The 22692-nt window shown below is 45.7% G+C and overlaps 1 protein-coding gene across 1 annotated transcript; it reads left to right on the top strand.

Moving 5' to 3' along the window:
* Positions 1 to 9722: 9722 nt before the first annotated feature.
* On the top strand, positions 9723 to 21572 carry LOC142058010 (acyl-CoA (8-3)-desaturase-like). The gene is made up of 12 exons (XM_075095040.1): positions 9723 to 10001; positions 12699 to 12809; positions 13103 to 13300; positions 14122 to 14223; positions 14394 to 14522; positions 16008 to 16068; positions 16192 to 16268; positions 17409 to 17506; positions 17787 to 17883; positions 18452 to 18531; positions 18945 to 19070; positions 19847 to 21572. The coding sequence occupies exons 1-12, from the start codon at positions 9807 to 9809 to the stop codon at positions 19896 to 19898; spliced, it is 1326 nt and encodes a 441-aa protein (XP_074951141.1). The 5' UTR covers positions 9723 to 9806; the 3' UTR covers positions 19899 to 21572.
* The last annotated feature ends 1120 nt before the right edge of the window (positions 21573 to 22692 follow it).

Here is a 22692-nt window from a genome sequence, read left to right as displayed (position 1 = left end):
TACAGGAAGCAACCTTGGCAGCAGATCATTTATCTGTTCGGTCTGGAGGGTTTGGGGCTTGGTGATGTGAAATGTTGAGCAGCCTCACTGAGTGAGCGGTGCAGTAACAGCTTCTGTACCAATTACGGCATCCCGAAAGGGAAGCGTATGTAAGAGCTCCTGATAGAAAGAGGATACAGGAATTTAGTGGTAAAGTTGTACTTAAAGAACTCCAAATGCAATGAAGTGAGAAATTACAGCTGAAGAAACATGAACTCTTAGCGGCAGCGAAAGTCACGGACCCTTGTATTGAACATACATCCCTGGTTTTTTCTTTTCAGATCATCGCTTCTCCACCTTTGGCATTCTGTAGATATTTTTATAAGAAAGCACAATCAAAGAAGGTGACCAGAAGGAGGTAGGTTGGATAACATGTCAGGATATGTTTAATTTAGGTGCAGTTCTGAGACACATCTAATTTATTTTCTCTTTGATCCTGTTGCATGATGTGTCTGTTGATACTCTGCTTTCCTGTGTCTCAGTAGCGTCATTTCGCTATGCATTGTTTGAATTTTCAGGCTACAGATCTGAAGCAAGGGCTCGGACTATGAAAGTCAGGCTCTTCTAAGCTTTTATTTGTTAAGAAATGCTGTAGTACTGTCCCCACACCAGACCTTGGCTCACGTCAGTCAGACAGGCAGTCTGCAGACCTCAGTTTGAAAATCGTTGCATATAACGATCTATTATTGCTTTTCAGCTGTAATTTATAGCGTATCTGTTGGATTATGTGAGTTACTTCAACATTTCCACTTCTGGTAGCAGTTCAGAACAAAGACCCAGCAGCGCCTCTTGCTCTGTTGCTTTTGCAGAGTAAAACCGTGTACAACTGTGAATTGGTGAATCCTGATGGTTTTCCTCTTAATAGCAGCTGAAGATCTGGTTCTCTAGATTCAGTGACTGTGCTCAGAGGGACACTAGCTCCGCTTCGAGTCTGGGGGTTGTACCGTAGCCCTCCAGAGGTTCTTTGCGAACTGTTTTACTTTATAATTCTATAGAAGAAGATTGCAATGCTGCAGAACGTAGAGACGTCTCAGAAGATGGAGAAGGCCACTGGGCAACTCAGAGAAAGGAATAAGAGAACATACAATTGATTATTTTAGGGTGTATTTCTTCAAGCTTCGCTAATGATATTTTACTGTTAGAAAGTAGGAGGGATCCACCACAAAGCCAGATATTTTTTTGCAAGGAATTTAATTTGTAAGTTCATGAAATATTTTTGCCTTTTCAGTGTCCTAACTGACGCTCGTGTCCTCTGTGTCCAAAATGTGATTCAAAGCCATGACTTCTTTTGACTTGGAGAGATGGAGATACATATTTTTGGTAACTCACAGTATTATCTGATGGTCGTAGTCCATCAAGTGGCTGCTCCACAAAAGGAACGGATCAGTGTTATTGAAATTGGTGGTTATTTTGCACACAAAAAGCTTTACCCCTTAGTCCATGGAAGTCCACACTTCAGAGCTGACAACTTCAAGCAGTGGATAATCTACACAGGGCTGGCCACGTATGCAAACGCTGGGCTTGAAAGGTGTATTTGCCTGAGCATGCCCTCCCTCCTGTGAAATGAACTGGAAAGGAGGTGGGTACGGTTTGGAATCGGCTCTTGTACCTGTTATCCAGACACAGACACCAAGTCTGCTCACAGAACTCCTCACATAGATATTTCACATCGATAATTGTGTAATAACTTAATGACAGGTCACTGAAAGGTGCCTATCATCTCGCAGCACAGCCTGTAATGCTGTCCAAGGCTTGATGCGGCACTTGTTCTAGGTTTCGTTTGGCTCCCAGGGCACAAACCAGCCACGGCAACGAGAGCAGAACAGACTCTCTTCTGTGGCCAAGTAGGTGAAAGGCTGCATTTGTTGCACGGTGTAGCTTTAATGGCACAAAGAGCTTGTGTAAGGGACGTGAAAGCCCTGAGTTTAATCGGTAGGGAAAAAAAGGTGAAAAACACGACAGAAAAGCATGGAAAAGGGGATATAGAGAAGTGCAAGGCAGAAGTGTTTTTGCAGGTGGCACACACAGAAGGGGCATGTCTGCTCTTCAGGGTGATGTAGAAATATGTAGGCCAGAGAGTAAGTGACGGACATCTTGCTGGATTAGTCTGGAATGGGGAGAAAAAGCAGGGCAAATTGGTAGTCCAGTTACCTTTGCACTGCGTCACGCATTGATCTGTTAATGTAGAAGAAACAGAGACTTGGAGGAAAGCGTTATAAAATATAGTAGAAATCACAAATTTTGTGTTTGTCGTCTCATCCCTTTATTGTGTATTATGTAGAAGTTGGCAAGATCAGATAAGATTCTTTCATTCTGCCTTTTAGAAAGGATTAGGGACTCCCTTAACACCTGGAGGATGACTTTGACAGCAGCACCCAGCCTGGCACCAGCACATGGAAATGCCCTGCAGCTGCGCAGTAGTCCTGGACACGGGGAAAATCCTCCTTTTTCCCCAGTTTAAAAAGCAGGGGATCCATCACTGGCCATTTGGTAAGGCCGGACGGCTCCGTGGCAAGTGGTGGGAAAAGGAGGCAGCAGGAGAGAGCAGTGAGCAAGGGGCACACGGGAGGGACAGGGAGCAGGGAGGTGAAGGGGAAAAAGGGGATAGGCCAAGGCAGAAACCGGCAGCTGAGGATAGTGGGAGAAAAATAGAGTGAAGATCAGATTTAGCTGCATCTTTAGGCTTTTAGCTACCTTTAGTTACCCTGCCAAGGAAAAATACCTGTAAGGAGAGAAAAGACCCCAGGCGTTCCCTCCCTTCCGCTAGAAGAAAAGGCTGAGGCGCTCTGAACCTGGGGTGAGACGGGTGAATAATAAATTCAAACATAGTGGGAAACAACTAAATGACATCCTGACTGGGCTGGGGAAAGCGGTGTCGGAGCAGGGAGCCTGAGCCGAGGGAACCCAGCGGTTAGGTAGGGATGGCATTGCAGCATCGCTTCAACAACAAAAGCAAAGTTCTCCATCCCTTGAGGGCAGACGCAAACTCTTCCTTCTTTCTGTCTCTTCCCCGAAACTAATTTCTGGTGCTTGAGAAGCAATCAGCTAATGGCTCTGGGGAGGAAACGTCCTTGTCCACCACTGTACAAAACAGGCGGGTGCATGAAGCATGATGTGGACCTGCATATCAAGACACAGGATTCTGCACCAAAGGAAGCTGATTCAAGCAGAAAGACACGCAAGCTGCCGAAGTAATGAGCAGTAATTTATCCAAAGGTAAGCAATAACTACTGTATATTTCACTGGATGAAGACTGGCTCCTTGGCTTGGGCTTTCAGGATGGAGTTTTCTTCCCCTGAAGAAAGAAAAGTAATAATCAGTTCCATGAGGATATCATGGCTCTTCAAAAGAAGAAGAAACTTCACCTTATTTGAGCATCTCAAAACTTACGTGTACCCACAAGGAAAACACCATTTGCCTTTTTCAAGAGAAGGGAAAGACCTTTTCCCTCATGTTAATATTTAAACATGGGATCCCAGGCTACAATAAAATCTCTCAACCTCCTTTCTGTCTGGAAAGTAGCTTGGGAATAGTGCTTCCATTTTCAAAACCATTTAGGCATCTTAAACTGTGTTGTTCTTAGGTCAATATGAAGCCCTCAGGAAGGTTGGCTTGTTAATATTGTTGTTTCTGAGTGACAGTGTTCCCACTTCAGAGTTTAAATGTCCCTTACTAATACATCTGCTATCATCTCCTCATTGCCTTTTGTTCTTCTGCCAGCCACCAAGAAAGTTTTTTAAGAGCAGATACTTATACAGCACTTCATAAAATGGGGCTGTGACCAAGGCTTTTAGGCATTAAAATATGAAATGAATAAATAACAATTACAAAGGAGAGCGGTAGTTTCATACCAAACCTAACAGTCTCTTACCACCTTTGGAGTCCTGCTGTGCTTCCACATCAGTGCTGGTAAAGTCATTTTATTGCCACCCGGGTCCTTGAGGCTCCTTACTGGACAAAACGTTGTTTGATAAATGTTTTTGTTAACTTGCATGTTCAGTTACAGTTGCATGAGGACCGGGGATGTGGGAGTTTCGGGATGAAACATGGGTATAGAATATGCAACGGTGCATAAAAGTACAAGGAAGCCCTCAGGAAGGTTTCCACTGTTGATTAACATGTTCTGAGTCTATCTGCAATTTTTTTAAGATACAAAAAGAAGAAATAAAAATCAGGAAATTACTTGCTCATGGAGTGGAAGTGCCCCTGTAGAGAGGAAATACCAGAACCACTTCGTTTCTAGTCTAGGAGGGACCCGTAAAACAAAAGCCAATAAATATTTTCTAAGTCAAACCCAGGCAAATTAAACTTTTAAGGCTCAAAATGTGAATAGTTAAGCAGAATATATGCTAAGAATAATAATGCATTATCTTAAAGGCTACATGCTTTTCTGAAGCATATGTTTTAATCAAATGCTGCTTACTATGGTAAATAAATTCTTTCCTGTTCCTTGTCATATAGAACAAGAGACCATTAAAAGCCCCCTGACCTTTAAAAATCCATGAAAAGAAACGTGAATGTCTTAGTGAGCCTGTTAAATCTTCTTTATATTTCCATTGCATTTGAGTGTTATTTTAATCAGAAAAATGTCTTTGGAAAACGTAGTTTTCAATATAATTTTGTTCAGTTATGCTGTATAGTATTGGTCATTTTGCCTCCTCTGCTCTCTAACATAGCTCGTAATCATGTGCTGCTAGAGCTGGCTAATTAAGTTGATATATTTAAAATGAAGACAAAACGTTATCAAAGATGTGTTTGATATTATTTTCCTCCGACATATTCTAGCATCTTGAGTTGGCGACACTTCTTCTAGTCATGGGGCAGTGGCTGAGAGCTGTCTAGCTTTACAAGGCAAACAACCAACAAAGCAACAGAAACTCCCATTGTACTGCCATTGATGGCATGAATTTCACATTCTGCAGTGGATCTTGGGTTGGCCGTGTGGGATTACCAGGGTCAGGGCACAAACTGGTCTGGATGCCAAGGAAGCAGAGCACATAATTGCACTTGTTTAGTGGAGAAAGCAACAGATGTTGCAAGTACCCATTAGGACAAGAACAAGGAGGGAAAGGCTCTGTTCTTAACCCTGCCTTGTCAGTTTAATCTCATTTTTAATATTTTGCAATGAAAAGTCCATCCTACTGATGTCCTCCTGTTATCATCAGATTCTTTCCTTTTCTCTTGACTCAGACTTTCCTTTCAAATGTGAAAAACTCTAAACAATTATGGCCTACTCCCTCAGTTACTATTCTTAATTTACAACTTCTGGAGGCCAAAAAATACACTGATTTTTATCTCGACCACGCCATCCCTTATGTCTAGGCATTCCTCGTTGCTTTTTCTGGCAAGATGCAAACTCCCAAATCACAGTCTTCCTCCAGTATTCCCCACTATAATATATTCGTTCCCTGTCATGTATATATATTCCCTGTCATGTATAATTTTTGCATCTAAATTTCAAGAGTCAGTTGTTAGGGCAGAGTACCACAGCAAGTACTCCATGCAGATAATATGGGCTGAAGAAACACCGTTTATATGCAAAACCAAGGATTTATCAATAGTATAAAGCTTTAGCAATCCAAACAAATAGTTCCGGGTACAATACAAACTTAGTTAGCCCAAATTATTCAACTATTACAGCTTGTTCCCAATAATGCATCAGTTGACAAGAACAAAAGGAATATTTCTACTATCTACCCCTTCTGCTGGTGTTACACTAATCCTTCCAGCTCACCTGTGGATCCTAAGTCTGGTGTGGGAGTGGTGTTACAGTGAGCTTCAAGCTCTTCCCCGCGAGGATTATGATGCTAAAATTGGTGGTTTCCTCCTGCGCTTCCTCATCAGCCTAGCAGTTTTAATTGCACTGGTAACAGCCTGCATCTTGTGAACCTGCACACCACAGTTCCCATGTACTCTGCATCTTATGCTTTTCTTAGGCTGAACAAAAGCCAAGAACCGATTCTTCTTTTAGACTTTACTATTTTAAACTGGTTTTCAGCATTTGTTATTTTTCCTTTAAAATCTCCTCTCTTCTGTGGGTTCAGACCCCACCATCCACTAACTCATTTTCCCCTGCTTCAAGGTGAGGCTATAAAGGCTGCCATCCTTTCCGTCCGTTTCCTCTACTTAGCTATATTACCGGCTTGGTCAGCAGCTGCCCGGGCACGTAGTAGTCCTTCATCACCCAGGTCACTTAGGTATTTGAAAGCATGTTACAGCCAAATCATGGTAGTGACATAAGGACTTTTAATATATTTTCTCTGACTTTTGGTGATCTCCAGTCACCTAGGCTGTTAAGAATGAATTGCAGCCGGATCAGAACACCGAATCAAAGAGCATCTCTTATCTCCCCTTGGATTTTCAGTGACCCTTGATAACCTGGGAATCTGGGCCACAGCTAGACAGTAAGGAGAAATGGAGATGGGAGTAGTGAAACAAGGAGTCAGAACACTGAAAAGAAGAAATGCTGTTGGAAGAGCAGAGCGGCCAGGCCTGCTTTTACCTAGTTAATTGTCTTCCAGCAAAGATTGACTCTGTTAATGCCAACAGTCGCAGCTGGAGGCAGGATGCTAGAGAGTGTATAACGGCAGCCGATTTTCCCTTGCAGCCCTTATTACAAAGATCTCATTCTTGCCTCTGTGAGCCCCACTGAGACCCTGAGTACACCAAATGCAGGAGAACCAACCACTGTTGACAACTGGCAGCTTGTAGCAGGACACGAAAACCTTCACTGCTGAGAGTTGGGTGATTCACATAGCCTCCATGATGTCTTATCTTGGGCTGAATCACCTTCTGAGGGGAAAAGAAACAGCCACAGATTTTTTGTCAGAAGAAGCTTTGAAGGTATTTCCAAGGACTGTTGTATAATTTGTCTGGGAAAATCTGTTGGTAAGGTGTTAACACCCCTTACAGCTTCTGGTCCTGCTGAAATCAGAGGAGGCATATGAGGGGAACAAGACTGGAGTTTATCACAGAATCCCAGAATCCCAGGTTGGAAGGGACCTCAGGGACCATCTAGCCCAACCTTTCTAGGCAGGGCACAGTCTAGACAAGATGGCCCAGCACCCTGTCCAGCCAAATCTTGAAGGTGCCCAACGTGGCCGAGTCAACCCCTTCCCTGGGGAGATTATTCCAGTGGTGACTGTCCTCACTGTGAAAAGTTTCCCTCTCGTGTCCCATCAGAATCTCCCCAAAGAGCAACTTGTGTCCGTTCCCCCTTGTCCTCTCCATGGGACTCCTTGTAAAAAGGGGGTCTCCGTCTTCTTTGCAGCCACCCCTTAAGTACTGGTACGTGGGGATGAGATCCCCTCTGAGCCTCCTTTTCTCAAGGCTGAACAAACCCAGCTCTCCCAGCCTAGCCTCGTATGGCAGCTTCCCAGGCCTCTGATCATTTATCAAGCTCTGTGGTGCTTTTTGGCTGTTGTTAAGATCCCTTAAAACAAGTTTCCAGAGGCTTAACTTGTGTAGGAAGATAGACTTTTTTTAAAAATGTGGTGTATAGGAAAAAGAAAACTAACCAGTGCCCCCTCCATGTTCATTATGAAAAGTCAAACTGAACATACCAATTAAATTTAGGACAATTATTCTTTTGTGCCATAGATAATCAGAAAAAATAGAAATTGAGATAATCACTGCACCATTCTGAATGTAATGGTTAAATTTTAAAAGATGCTAAACATTTATTAACACCTTTTATGGTCATGTTTGTGAGATGGTCAGCAGTCAACATACAAAGCAACTTAATTTTTGCTGAGATGAGGAGAGAACCTTTTCTTTCATGGACAACAGTACAAACATGTAGAGGCAGGGGTGCCTTACTCGATGCATTAGCCGTGGCATCACTACAGGGAGAGAAATAAAAGATGTTCGCTCCAGTGTTTTGCGGGCATAGAATTCCCAGCTACAAAGACGTGATGTAGCAATCAGGTGATGTTCAGAACAAGAAGGGACGCAGTCTGGTGGGTCTTTGTTTCTATGGTTACATTCAACTGGAATTGCTGTAACTAGGTCAGATTGGAAGGTGTGAATGAAAACAAAGAAATTCGGAATTGGTAAGGAGAGCTCAGAGAAGACTGATGCTGCTAGGGATAGCAAGAAGGGAGCTGGATGTGGAACCAGGCATTTTAATGTACATTTGTAATGCCTATGTATGAAGTCCCATGCAGATGGATCTGTCCATTTTAGCATCATTCGCTCTTCTATCATTATTCAGCAGTCTATTGTATGGAGAATCACCCACAGACCACCACCAAGCAGGCATATTCTGTGCTACACCCGCGGCAACACCTTTCCTCCCTCGGCTGTGTATCCAGGCAGCAGCAGCCAAGCGCGGCCGAAGGAAGAGAAGAGGCCGTGGCAGCTGGAAGGGAGAGGCAGGACAGACAGACGAGCGGGAGAGATTTGCTGAAAAGGGGAATCGAAAACAAGGGCAGGGAAGATGAGGCATCCTCAGCCCAGAAGTGAGGACAGACAGGTTGTAAAAGTGGTCTAAAAAGAAGCAACGTGGGTGCGAATTGCACTGCAGAGCCTGCGCATCGTTCCTCTGTGGATGGCGTGAGTCCTTGGCCTTTTCTGCTTTCCCCAAGTCCTGCTTGATGATGGTCCATGATATAATTTTCCAGGCTGTGTCATCACCTGGCACATACCACTGACCCCCAAGGCTCTGTCCTTTCCAACTAGCAGGACACCTAGGACCAGCCACTTGGGGTGTTGATCCCTTTCCCACGTTTCTTAACATTCTCAGTGCAGGACTTGTCATTTGCTCATGCTGAACTACATGATGTTCATGTCAGCCTGCTCATCCTTCTTGCCCTCCAGTGTATCAGCTGTTCCCCCCAATTTGATAAGATTTCCCTTGTTGGAAGTGAAGGTTTTTAAAAGGCTCTGGCACCAGTATCGACACCTTTAGGAATGCATCTTGTAACCAGCTATTTTTTTGGCAAGCCAAGATGATGACTATAGGGTGCCCTCAAATATAGAATCACAGAATCATTAAGGTTGGAAAAGACCTCTAAGACCATCAAGTCCAACCACCAACCGAACACCCCCAGGCCTCCTAAACCATGGCCCCAAGTGGCACGTCTACATGTTTTTTGAACACCCCCAGGGACGGTGACTCCCCCACCTCTCTGGGCAGCCTGTGCCAGGGCCTGACCGCTCTTGCAATAAAGACATTTTCCCTCATCTCCAACCTAACCCTCCCCTGACGCAGCTTGAGGCCGTTCCCTCTCGTCCTGTCACTGGTGACTTGGGAGCAGAGACCGACCCCCCCCTCACTCCGGCCCCTCTCAGGCAGCTGCAGAGAGCGAGAAGGGCTCCCCTCAGCCCCCTCTTCTCCAGGCTAAACCCCCCCAGCCCCCTCAGCCGCCCCCCAGCACACTTGTGCCCCAGACCCTGCTCCAGCCCCGCTGCCCTTCTCTGGACACGCTCCAGCACCTGTTTTGAAACACGTTCAAAATAATTTCGTCCCGCGCCTACGGCTGCACCAGCGGGATGTTACAGCTCACAACAGCCGAGGCTGCCAGGCCGCGGCCTGTCGCGGGGCCGCAGCTCCCGCCTCCCCCGTGACTCGCACCCCCAGACCCTCGCCCGCCGCCCCGGCTGCCAGCGCTCCCCGCGAGGGGGCGGGCGCAAGGCGGGCGGGGCCCAATGGGTGTGGGGGAATCCAGGGGAGGCGGGGCTTGAGGGCGCCGGGAGCCAATGGGAGGCGGAGCAGCGGGTCGAGCCGAGCCGAACCGAGCCTAACGGAGCCGAGCCCGAGCCTAAGCATGGAGGGTTCCGAGGCGGGGCGGCCGCTGCGGCGCTTCACCTGGGAGGAGATCGGGCAGCGGAGCGGGCGGGGGCCGCCGCCCCAGGAGCGCTGGCTGGTGATCGAGAGGAAGGTGTACGACATCAGCCACTTCCACCGGAGGCACCCGGGAGGCTCCCGGGTCATCAGCCACTACGCCGGGCAGGACGCCACGGTGAGCGGCGGCGTGGCCGTCCCCGGCTCTCGCCGGGCACCCCGGGGAGGGCTGGAGCGGGGGGATGCCCGGGGCGGGGGCTCCCCCCGCGCTGCAGGCGGCTGCCGAGGGGTGACACGCGTGGAGGAGGGTCACTCGGGGCAGAAACACGGCGGCGGGGCGGGGGCGAGCGAGGAGGGCGCTGCTGGATGAAGAACCAGCTGCTCGGCTGCCTGATGCACATAGGCGGCGTTAGCCCCTGTGTGCAGAGACACAGCCTGAACGCAAGCTGTTTCGGGGTCCTGGATGACTCTTGTCACAAAGTGACATTTTTGAAGGAATCATTAAAATTTGCGCAAATAGGGTGTCCGCAACCAGCCATAAATCTGGGGGGAAACCCCAGGAATTTTAGCACCCATGCAGTAAATAAGAATACTCCTGTTCTACACGTCAGAACCGAACAGAAACACCCAAGGTATTGATAGTGACACCGGTGCGTGCACAGATAGGCTTATTTATTGCATATATGTGAATGCATTCAGCCTCCGCTAACTTTAAAAACCCAGCCCCATGTTTCCAAGAGTGCCACTAGTGCAAAATATCACTGAAAGTCGTGTTTCAGTCTTTAAAAGAAAAAATACTGTCTGAATGCCAATGACTATCACAAAGGAGAATAAACTTTGTTCGAATTGGCAGCAGGGTGTGGGGAATTTTCTCGGTGTATTTCCTTCCTTCGTCAGCATATGTCGAAGACTTTTATCTCTATAAATAAAATATCTCCATTTATATGGAGATAATGCATTTCTCCAAATTTAAGTATTTAGACCCAAGGGCAGGTATGGGCTGTTGAAGCTGCCTGTGGAGTGTTTTTGACGGACTATGTTTCAGTCCGGTTTTGTCCCTCACCAGAAAGGATGGAACTTGAAAACTAGTGCTTTTCTTCACTTCGTCATATGCATATAATGGAAAGCTGAAGATAATATGTGAATTTGCACATAATTCATGAGGTCAGGGTGCGCACACGTGTTTTTCGGAGCCCCGTTGGCATTGTGCGATCAGAAATGGGTCGGTCACAGTGGCCAGCACATGGGGCTGAACGCAGCTAGATGGTCTGATTGCAGCCAGCCGCATTCTTTAGGCGTTATCATCTGTGCCACTGCTGGGTGCAACAGAACTGCTGACGGCTCAGGAACTCGAGCCAAGTAAATTCCATTTTTTCTGATGGTTTTGTCCTGGAAATGAAAAGAATCGGGCTCCTCGAAAACAGGAAAAAAAAAAAAAAAAAAGAGGAAAGCGAAAAAGTAACACTTTTAGTTTGCTGAATGCCTCTAGAGTGTTCTGATTTCTAGAAGGTGCAATCAGCAGTCCCTTAACCTCCTCTTAGGGTTGCACTGCCAGGTTTTACAGCCTCCATGGCAAGGATTGGTCTAAACTGTGTGGTACCATCCTCCTCTGATCTGCCCACATACTCCTCCCCACTTTTTTCCTCTTCCAATGAGAAAATGCAAATGTATGTTCCCCTCTCCTCTTTCCTTCCTTTATTCACATCAGATGTAGCATCCTCTCTGCTCAGGCTTAAGTACAACAGGGTTGACCCAGAGCTGGCAAAATCAGCTGGTTTTTTTAACCCCTTTCTTGACTAGAGATCTTTTAAAAGGATACTCTATTTTAAAAGTGTGCAATGATGAGCTAGTAATTATAGTGCTGAAGAGTGCATGGTGCAGGAAGCTTCCAAACTGATGCTCAGTGGGCAAATATTGTCTCAGGAAAGAAAAAGCAGCCCTAGGCTGAGGGAGATTGTAAAGTATATGCTAATTTGGACACAGGGAGAGAAATATGCAAAAAGGAGGTAAATAGGAGATCTTCAGTAGGAAATAAATGTCAAAATGCCATGTGGGCTCAGGGGATTTAGTCACCTAAATATAGCGGTAGAATCTATAGTGATGATAATCACTAGTGATTTTTTTTCACCTGGCTGCCTGGTTGTCATGGAGATAGACACTACATTTAAATGATAAAAGTAACTGGTTTCCCTAATAGGGATCTTTTTGAATGGTAAGGAGGAAAAGAAAACCCTTTTTGTGGGACTCTGGAAATGTGGAGGGGAACCAGAAGAGGAACAGGAGGCAGGTAGCAAGAAAACAAAACTTTTCTAGGAAGACATGGCAGGGTGGGCACTGGAGATTGCCAAGGAAGCACGTTTGGAACAACGTGGGGCTTTTGAAAGATTGCTGTGGGTCACCAGAAGTTGCCATCACCTGTCTGTGTCCTGCTTGTCGCATCCCTTTTCCCAGTCCAGTTAGCTGATTCAGTTTTTGTGCTGACATCTTGCCCTTCTCCCTAGTCAGACTTTCATTTCTGGATGTGGGGCCTGAGGAGAAATAAGATGGAAGCTAAAGACAAAACAGAGACAGAGGAGAGTCTCGAGGTTCAACAGGGTATGAAATTTTCAGATTCAGAAGTAAGAGAGGAGTAAGCCTGTATTTCTTGGCTACCTGCACTTAACAGCGTCCAGATAGAAAATGATACAGAGGATTCAGCTTCAAATGATCATTTATGCTGCGAAGAAAGCAGTAAGATTTGAGGCAGTAAAATCTAGTTCAGCCAGCTCTGTTAGTTGGGTGCTTTCTGCTGAGTCCAGGATGTCATGAAATGCATTTCTGCTACTGCCACCTGAAAGGTTGTTTTTCTCATCCTGCTCCTGTATCTGTATTTCAGGATCCTTTCATAGCTTTTCATCTTGACAAGGCACTAGTGAGAAAGTACATGAGCCCACTCTTAATTGGGGAACTGGCACCGGATCAACCCAGCTTTGAGCCCAGCAAGAACGTAAGTATCTTAAAAACTTGGTATTTGGGTTGAAATAGTGCTATTTAACATCTCTTGCGGGCAGCCAGCATTCCCTGTACGTAAAATGATAGTATCTCCTGGAATCACTGTGTTGGTCTGAAACTTCCCCTTGACTTCATGTCAAGTCTTAGTAGTCTTAGTGAAGACTTGTCTCCAGGTGACCCTCAGCTTTTCCCCATTGCCACAGTAGCTCCTTGAGAGGGGAAACTGAGCTCTTCTTTGAGTTCCCAAGGCATTTTCACGCCAGCAGACACTCTTGGCTCTCCCCACAGAAAAAGCTGGTAGAAGATTTCCGTGAACTCCGTGCAGCCGTTGAGAAGATGGGGCTTCTGAAACCCAGCTGCGCCTTTTTCCTCCTGTATCTCTGTCACATCTTGGTGTTGGATGTCGCAGCGTGGCTCACCATCTGGTATTTTGGAGCATCCACAGTGCCTTTCCTCTGCTCTGCAGTGCTTCTAGGCACTGTCCAGGTAAGCAGCTAGGCAAAAAGAAGCCCCAGAAACACCAAAAGCCAACCCTTTTGAGTCTTAGGCTCTCACTGCCATAAGCACAGGCGGAATCTTGTCTTCATGGACATCCCAAGTTCCTGCTTCTCCCTGGGTTCCACCGAAGGGGCAAAATTACAGTGCTGCGACATGCTGCTTTGGTAGAGCAGGCTTTGCCCTGCTTTTCCCTTCCCATAGTCCGTCAAAGCGCTCCTTATTCCCAGCCTTCTTCACACAATGAAGGCCACGCTGCACTTCTGAGGTCCCTTGTGCCAGAACTGCGAGGCGCTGTGCAGGGCCAAGCCACCGTGTTCCCATGGGAACTTGCAGGGAGTTAGAGGAGAGGGCAGAGCAGCTCTCAAAGCCCCAGCTATTCCTCCTGTGGCCAGCTGATCCCCTTGGAATTACAAGTACTCGGAGGAGGCAGCAGCAAGCTGTTCCTTAAAGGAGACTTTGTTGCCGATTTCAGTGCAGTTTTGTAAGAGAATAAAAGCTGTTTCTGAGCTCCGTGACTTTTTTTTTTCCATTATTTTTTTTCCTTCCTCATGAAAACAACTATCTGGGACTAAAACTCATTAGGCAAAGTCTGGACTGCACTGGTATATAGTAAAAGCGAAGTGTTTGGATTGGGTCTTAGTAGTGGAAATTCTCTTGCTATCCAGGGGTATGTTGTAAGGAGCGTGAGACTGGGAGAAGAGAAAGCCCTTTTCTGACGCAGAGACGCCTGACTCTTTTTTTTCCCCAGCAGTACTGTTGGTTGGTTGGGGTTTTTTTTAGTGGTTTTTCTTTTTTTTTTTTAATTCCAGGCCCAGGCTGGCTGGCTCCAGCACGATTTTGGACACCTTTCAGTCTTTAGCAAGTCCAGGTGGAACCACTGGGTGCACAAGTTTGTGATCGGCCATCTGAAGGTGGGCATTCAGTGCTGAGAGGGACTGCTAGAGCCTTGGCCGGGGTGCTCTGCAGTCGAAACCAATCTCGGTATAAGAAGAAAGCAAATGCAAGGAAGTGCTGGGGTGGGAGGACTAAGGGCAGAAGATACAACCTCTTTACGGCACTCTCTTCTCATCCCTTCCCACAGGGAGCCCCAGCCAGCTGGTGGAATCACCTCCACTTCCAACACCACGCTAAACCCAACTGCTTCCGAAAGGACCCTGACGTTAATATGCACCCCTTATTTTTTGCTTTGGGAAAAACACTCTCTGTAGAGGTGAGACCTGGTGAAGGCTGGGAGGTTACAGTATTAGGATTCAAATCTGGAAAGCTGCGCAGGGCTTGGAGACCAGTGGCCAGTTGGTTTGGTCAGTGAGCTGTCTCAGTATTTCAGAAGTTTGGAGAAGGCACGGCTTGGCATTAATGGCCTTTGAAAAACAAGAAGAAAAAAGATCCTGATGCATCACTAGCTTCCGAATACTTAATGTTGCAACTGGGTTTTTTTTGTTTTTTTTTCCCTAATACAATCTTGCTGTGGGTTGAAATTTTCCAAATTTATTCTGAATATTTAAAAAAAAAATCCCAAAAATGCTTCTGTAAAATGAGAAGTGCATCCAGAAGATGGTTTGAGTTGACCTGCTATTTTATACAATGCTACTTTGCCTTCCACTGGTCCCTAATATTCCTTAGTAATACTTCAGTACTTCTGAGATTTTTATATTCTTAGATTTTTTCTTAAGGTTATTTTTGCTACGTTTTAAAATAAGAATGAAATATTTGTCAAAATTACAAGCCTATATTTCTCTAATGAGAGACTTGCAGTTGTATGAAGAGAAGATTGCAAGTTGTTCTCTTTACCAAGATCAGTTTCGACTAATTGTAGGGTTTTGGAAAATGAAGCAGCAGATGACAAGCAAGGAAGTTTTACAATTATTGGTCAAAGGAGCTGTTTCAGTGGTCTCAGTCTGACAGTGGGTGTCAGACCTGGTCCCATCTGGAGTCCAGCTTTATTTCTGGTACAACTCTGAAATTAATTGAATGGCTTTAGCATTTGCTGGTCCTTTAAAAAAAAAGTTACATAAATGCATAGTGTCACCTGGCTTAAATGCTCTGATTTACACTGAAATGAAGGGAGGGCTGGTATTCAGAGTCGGTTTGTACATGTACAGGGATGTAATGGAGTTCCTCAGGGAAGTCAGTGATGTGATTTGTTATGTTTATACAGTGAAAACTGAAAAATTAGCGGTCTCGGAGGGAGGATAATCTATTCACCCCTGTTCCTGTGGACACAGTTTAATGTCTAGATGCTCATTTCTCTGCTTTGGAGACTAATTGCAAGTAGGTGGGAGTTCTACACACTGTCACCTTTGTTAATAGCATCATAGGTTTTTCTTTTTTTCCCATGAAGCTCTATATTGGCAACAAACCCTTCTCAGTCCCTCATGCGGTTTTTGGTTTAAGTGTTGTTAGGCAACTGTGCCCTCTGTAGGGAAAGAGCTGCCAGTGCACTGCTGGCTGTGGTGCAAGGGACTACCCAGCCTCTTGCTCTCCGAAGGCAGGGATGAAAATAGTCGTTATAGACTGAAGTTGCAGGGGATGATGAAGCCAATGGCACGGTGGATGCTGGCGTGGTTTGATAGGACATCTCTTTCAAAGGTTAGGAGTTATCTAAGTATGCATTTCTTTGAAAGCATAGGCAGGAGTGTATGCACACGTGTCTTTACCTGTCTTCACGGCCTGAGTAATTTGCTTATTTTAACAGCTTGGTGTACAGAAGAAGAAATTCATGCCTTATAACCACCAGCACAAGTACTTCTTCATCAGTGAGTAACCCTACCCTTTGCAGTTGTATGGACAGCATCCACTCAACCCCTTCCTTTTCCAGTCCATCTCACTGGGATAAAAGGGCAGAGTTAATGTCTCTGCAATCTATTTCTCCACTCTAGTCGGTCCCCCAGCTCTGGTGCCTCTTTACTTCCAGTGGTACATATTCTACTTTGTGGTACAGCGGAAACAGTGGGTGGTAAGTCAGCTCCGCTTTGCCAATGGTGGCTTCTCCTTGTTTTACGGATACATTTCAGTGCAAGAAGTTACTGGGAGGAAGTCTGAGCGGTTCATCTCTGTGGCAAGGGTTGTGGGTATACGATCTGGGAAATAATGCTTGCTGGGGGAAAGAGGGTACCTTCCACACAGCCCTTCTCCTCTGTAAAAGGTCCATTCAGGGTTGGATAACGAAAGACGTTCTCTGATGTTCCGGCTCGGTCCGGGGTGTGTGAGTGTCTGGAAGCATTCCTTCTTCTGCAGAGTCGGTGTTCATACAGAACTTGTCTGTCAGGTAGCTTGAGAGCCTAGTTTAAGGTAGGAAGCGGTCATTCTGACCACTCTTTTTTGTTTTCCCAAACCAATACAATAAAAACTTAATAGGCACAGAAAAAAGGGAGAAAGTAGCAGAAAGCAGGGGGGTTTGGAGGAGGAGGACTCCGTGCGCCTCCATTTTGCAAAATGACATTAAAAATCAAGTCGCTTTCAGGTAGCCTAAAACTGAATCCTGGCAGTTCAGTGTGAAGTGAAATAGGGGTGTGTAGTAGAATTTCAGAGCTGTTAGGAAGACAGTTCATTGGGGAAAATCTGGTACTTTGAGGAACAGCATGGCTTTTACAGACTTTAGAAAACAATGCAGAAAAAAAGAGGCTTCTTCTCTGAGATGTGGGGGTTAGAGACAAGGCATCTTGCTGCTTTTTCTTGCCTGGGAGGTGGGACAGTCAGGAGAAAATGAACATGAGGGAAATAACGGATTGCAAGACATGTGAAGAGGAACAAAAAAGGATGAGGTGGAGCTAAACCAGAGCTCTTTATTCTTTTAATTGGCCACGTTTTTTGTTTTCTCACTGTTTGCTTTCTCTTTAGAACCAGAGGAAAATGTGATGCTTTGGCGCATGTCCTCTGGTGTTTCCTCTGTGCTGGGCTTGTAAGACCAGGCTAATTCCCAAGCACAGGAGTGGCTCCATGTCAGATTGCTTTGTGATGGGGCCGGGGAGGAAAAATCTGTCAGTAGGAGATGCTATGGGAGGTTTTAAAGGGAGTGCCACATAGAGTGGCTGGTAAACTCAGAAGCCAGTATTTTTTCCTCTTAATGAAGTTTTATCTGTTCCCTATCCTACAGGACCTGGCCTGGATGCTGACCTTCTACATCCGATTCTTTCTCACCTACTTGCCCTTACTGGGGGTGAAGGGTATCCTGGGTCTTCATCTGTTAGTCAGGTATCATCCAACTTCTAATTCCTCCATTTTCTTTACCCAGTTCCTACCGATCCTTCATGTCAGCTTCTCTTCAGCCTCCTGGTTATCTTTCTCATTGGCTCCCTATTCTGTCTCCTTATGCCTTTCAGCAAGACAGAGGTTGTTGTCTGTCAGGCAAGTGTCTTTAGAAGGTAGAAAGTGTCTGTGTGGAAGGTAGAAGGTGTGTGTAGGTCTGGTCTGCAGACTTGTTATGGCACAGGCGTGAGATCAGTAATGGTTTTGCATGTGTTTTTATGTGCAGGTTTATAGAGAGTAACTGGTTTGTCTGGATTACACAAATGAATCACATCCCGATGCACATCGATTATGATAAGAATGTGGACTGGTTCTCTACCCAGGTATGACCTTCTTTCCAGAGAGCTGTGACTTAGAAGGTGAGACGTTTATAGTTGTGGGTGTGCAATGCCCAAGAGAGACGATCACAGAAGTGATGGGAACTGAGAACGTAAGCGGCTTGTCCTCGCTGTGTGAAGTGAGTGATAAGTGCAAAGGAAGAAGGTGCAGAAGTGGAATAGAGGCTTCAAATGCTGAGCACAGATGCCTCAGGGAAAATAATTAGAGATGTTACAGTGCTTTTCAGACAGAGAGCTTTCTGTGCATGGGGGATGCAGATCTCTCTTGCGTGCTCTGTCTTATTTTAGTTCTGAAGCCATTACAAAGTTTTTTAAGTGAGGGTGGTGAAAGCCATGGTTGTTATGGCCTATCTCACTGTCAGTTTATTCTCCTAGTGATCGTATACCACAGCACGGCCATCTCGTGTTGTCTGGAAGTAGCTCCTGGAGTTGCTGTACTCAGCAGCTGTGATGATAAGGAACTTGTACCTGCTGACTGTTGTGTTTGGCACATGTAAGGGCGGGGGGGGGCATTCCTAAAACAACACTTAAATGTTACCATTTTTCCTCTCAGCTCCAGGCAACCTGTAACGTTCATCAGTCCTTATTCAATGACTGGTTTAGTGGACATCTGAACTTCCAAATTGAGCACCAGTGAGTTGAAGCATGGGTTGGGGATGTGGGGGAATTCCAAGCAGTGTTAGTCACACTAGGTCTAGAAGAGCCCTACAAGGTCCCTGTGTCTCTATCAGCTAGTACAAGAACAAAAGGTAATGTGGGTAAATTTTGTGCTCTTTATATGGGGATGGAATGGGAACTCCAAGAAACTTTTTGGAGCACCGGTGAGCACTTCAGATGAGTAGCGTGGCACAGGAGTGGGAATTCCCTGTCTCCTGGTTAGTACAGATACTGACTGAAGTGACGTGGGAGTGACCATACGGAGCACTGGTGGCTCTGAAGGGCACAAGGGGAGGTTGAGGCACTCCCAGGCTTAGGCACAGAAGAGGGGCAGGAATTCTGTGGGGTGATGATGGATGCCATTGAATCACCATATTCTTTTTCCACAGCCTTTTTCCTACAATGCCTCGACACAACTACTGGAAGGTGGCCCCTTTGGTGAAGTCCCTGTGTGCCAAACACGGTATTGAGTATCAGTGCAAGCCATTGCTCACCGCCTTTGCGGACATAGTGCAGTATGTATCAACCCGCTGCATTCCCTAAGCGAAGGGTTTTCCCATATTACAGTGTGAATAAGTGAGGGATGGTGGGAAGGGGAGAGGCAGCCAGCTTGGATCACAGGAGTTCTGTGAATAGCTGTAGATAGTATAGATGACTATGAAAGGGGTTGGAAAACTTCAGCCATGGTGCTGGTTTCAGTAGCAGCAGACAGAAGGTGTCAGTAGGAATGACCTCCTGCAGAGCTCCTTTTCTTCAGCTCTGAAGAGTCAGAGGTCAGTAGGGTGCCAGGTCTGGCACCTCTGTCCCCGAGTACGCTCCAGGGAAAGAGGTGTTTTCATAAAGATGAGTTAGAACTGTCATTCATTCTTTCTTTTTTTCTTCCTTTCTTCCCCTCCTTGCCTCCCAGATATTTCATATTCCATTGAAAAGTCATGTGGCTCTTCTGCCATGCTTGCTCCTTTTGTTTTCATTTTAATTAAGGTGTTTGCTTTAGCCTTCTTCCAGTCTTTGTCTGATATAGCCCCAGTGGTTTGGTTCTTCATCTTTCCAAGGAGCTGTAGTCTGCATTGCCTTGCCTCTGAAGATCTCTGGGCAACCTGATGGAGTTGAAGATGTCCCTGCTCATTGCAGAGGGGTTGGACTAGATGACCTGTAAAGGTCCCTTCCAACCCAACCCCTTCTATGATCTCCTTTGCTTAACCTGTAGATGGGAATTCTTCCCACAAGGCTGTTCCCTGGACGCTGTATTTCATTACCTCGTTTGTAATGAAATGTTGTTCTTTCTTGGCAGCTCTTTGAAAGATTCAGGGGAGCTCTGGCTTGATGCCTTTCTACATAAATAAGCAGCAGTGGATCCTACAGAGGAATTTCCCGCCCTTGTTGCCTCCTGTGGTGGTCACCATGAAGATACTGCACAGGGGAGAGACAGCTGGCTAAGCCAGAGGAGGGGAGGTGGCGCAGCTTAATTCCGTCGATGAATGTGATTAATATTATTTTTTTTAAAAGATGTTTTCTTAATTCTTCTTGTGCTTCTTTTCATTCCTCTTCTCTGGTGCTGAGTTATGGGGAAAGGCTGAATGGAGGAGGTTATGTTCCACCAAGGCAGCTTTGGGGCTGGGAACAGATTCTTTTCTGTCTGCTGATACTTCATTTGCTGAGTATATAGGAGGGAAGTCTCTTACCTAACATAGGCTTTGTGAGCTGGCTCTCATTATGGAGGTAGTAAGAAAGTTGAGACAGTATGAAATCAAAGAACACTGGAGTTAGTGCAATGTGGAAGCGATAACGAATTGTGTAGGTACAGTATTTTCAAATACCTCTATGTAATTAACATTGGCAATAGAAGTGCCCAAACCAAGGGGCAGTGGGCAGCACACGAGAGCCCAAACCAACTTGTATGTATGCAGGTGAGGCGGAGCAGGTGCAGGGAGCAGTTCTGTAGGGGTAAGCATGAGGAAAAAGATCTAATTAGAGCCCTAACTGAGGTAGAGAAACAGGAAAGCAGAGATTATTCCCCAGGCATGTAGGTGTGAGAGCTTGGCGTGACATATTCTGTGGCAATGCTGCCCTCCACATCTCTTCTGTCGTGAAGGCCTCTGGGTTATTTGCCCATTTGTAACCTCCCGTGGAGCCTCTGCAAGTGGTTTCTGAGTGTTATTGAACCCGTTACCCAAAGTCAGAAGAGACAGAAATATGGCGTGTCCATACTTGGGATCCCTGCAAGGATGACTGAGAAAGCAAAAGGGTAATTGGTCTGTGGGTCCGTGGTCACCTGAAGCTTCGCTCTTTTTTGAACCTCTGAACTGATGAGTGATTTGTTAAGCGGAGAGAACTCCGGACTTCTGGCCCGTGGAGCACGAGGTGTTCCTGTCTGAGCCGCAGACAAATTTAGTGAGGTTGTAAAAGTGTTACGGGTTGGAGTACTGTTCAAATGCGTTTAACTTTTCAGTTGGCAGAAGTCAGCAGGCTGCGTACCCACGGGCACACATCAGCTAATATATTGCTGGTCTTTATTGGATGATGTGCCTTCAAAGCACACTCCAAGAGGGCATGTGCTATGTGATTTATTGGAATGTGAATTAGCCTTACTGCATTTCTGGGTGTCTTTTCATTTACTACACCAACATTACAGATGCCAAACCAGGTTATAGCACTAATGAAGGTGGCTCCATCACCCTGTTACCTCGGTGACAGGTGGCTTAGTTTCCAGAAGGGATGGGTTGATTTTGAGGAAGATGTGGTGCTTTTTCTGATCAACATCCGAAAAGAGGACGGCTTGTGAGGGAATGGAAGAAATGCATCTTCCCAGGCCAAGAGTGTTGTTAAGTACAGAACTAAATTGTAATGGAAATAATAAAATAATAATTAGATTATTGATACCTGTTGATAAAGACCATAAAGAAAATGGGCCTTAGTTACTCTTTTTACCTTCTTTTTTCCTGCTCTGTTTCTTTCCCTCTTACTATTAGAACTGTTGATGGAGGAAAGTCTAATAATAAAATTCCTTATCTTACCAATTATTGTTGTCATCAGAGTAAAATACATCTGCGCAAGAGTCTGCACCCTCTAAAACGTGGAACAAATGCCTGTCCACAGCTGCAGAGAGAGAACTGTCATAAACCTCAGCACTTGTGTTTCAGAGGAAGGGGATCAGCTTGTGTGAAGTATGCAGTAGAAACAAGTAACCAGTATTAATCCTACCAAAGCAAACCCCTATACCAGTTCTTCCTCCAGAATGAGGAGGAAAGGAAGAAAGATCTACCCCTGAGTTCTGGAAGTTGCATTACTTTATAGGTAGGAAGGTGAGTGTGTCTGATGAAATCAAGAGCTGTTCTGTAAGGACTTAAGTTCAACAGGCAATCAGCTCTAGGATGGAACTTCAGTGGCACTGCCAAAAGTCCCCTCTGACCTAGGAGTGTTGACCCTAAGCCACAAAGGGCCAGAAGCCTTCTTATGCTGTCAGGAGAGCTATTTAACATCTCAGCTCCATAAGGAGCTCCAATCCCCCAGGCTAGGCTCTTCATATGTACAGAGAAAGCTGGACAAGTGGGGAGCTGCCTAAGCTAGGCAAGAGAAAACACTGAAGACAATGAAGCTTCAAAAATCCTCTACAGCCATTCCATCTTCCTAACTCAAGTTTCACAATGCTGAATTTTGTCCCTTGGATAAAACCACGCAGACAGTCCTGGTAGCAAGAATGCTTCCATCTCCCATTTTGGCCATAGCTGCAAGATTTGAGTATAAAGTCCTCTCTGTCTGTGGCCTGGTGAACCTTTAATTTGGACATGCGAGTAGAATGGTTTCAACAGGCAAGAAAGGTGGTACTCCTGTCAGGACAGGTTTTCAATCACCTCTGATAAAAGAGGGAGCAGCCTAAGCTTCTCTGGTTGCTGGAGACTAGTGCTCTGGTCATGAAGATACTATAAAAGTGCAAGTACTTCCAGCATGTTTTGAAGGAAAACAGCTAGACTTCAGCTCAGTTCATGAAGCTTTGAAAGTACTTACTGGACAGATTGTGGCAAGTGAGGTAAGTAGAAGAAATGCTGGTTGTAGGTCACGTGGGCCATAAGTGTTCAGCAATGTTGAAGTGCTTGGTGTTGCCCAGCAAGTGGCTTTTTTTTGAATGCCCAGAGTCAG

This window comes from Phalacrocorax aristotelis, chromosome 5 (genome assembly GCF_949628215.1).
Source record: "Phalacrocorax aristotelis chromosome 5, bGulAri2.1, whole genome shotgun sequence".
Classification (NCBI taxonomy): domain Eukaryota; kingdom Metazoa; phylum Chordata; class Aves; order Suliformes; family Phalacrocoracidae; genus Phalacrocorax; species Phalacrocorax aristotelis.
This window is presented reverse-complemented; position numbering and strand designations above follow the sequence as displayed.

What these genes read in the sequence shown, in the direction of transcription:
- LOC142058010 (XM_075095040.1), top strand. Translation starts at nt 9,807, where the DNA reads ATGGAGGGTTCCGAGGCGGGGCGGCCGCTGCGGCGCTTCACCTGGGAG. An exon ending in TGCTTCTAGGCACTGTCCAG is followed by an intron (nt 13,301 to 14,121) that starts GTAAGCAGCTAG and finishes TTTTAATTCCAG; the next exon opens with GCCCAGGCTGGCTGGCTCCA. An exon ending in GAAAAACACTCTCTGTAGAG is followed by an intron (nt 14,523 to 16,007) that starts GTGAGACCTGGT and finishes TTATTTTAACAG; the next exon opens with CTTGGTGTACAGAAGAAGAA.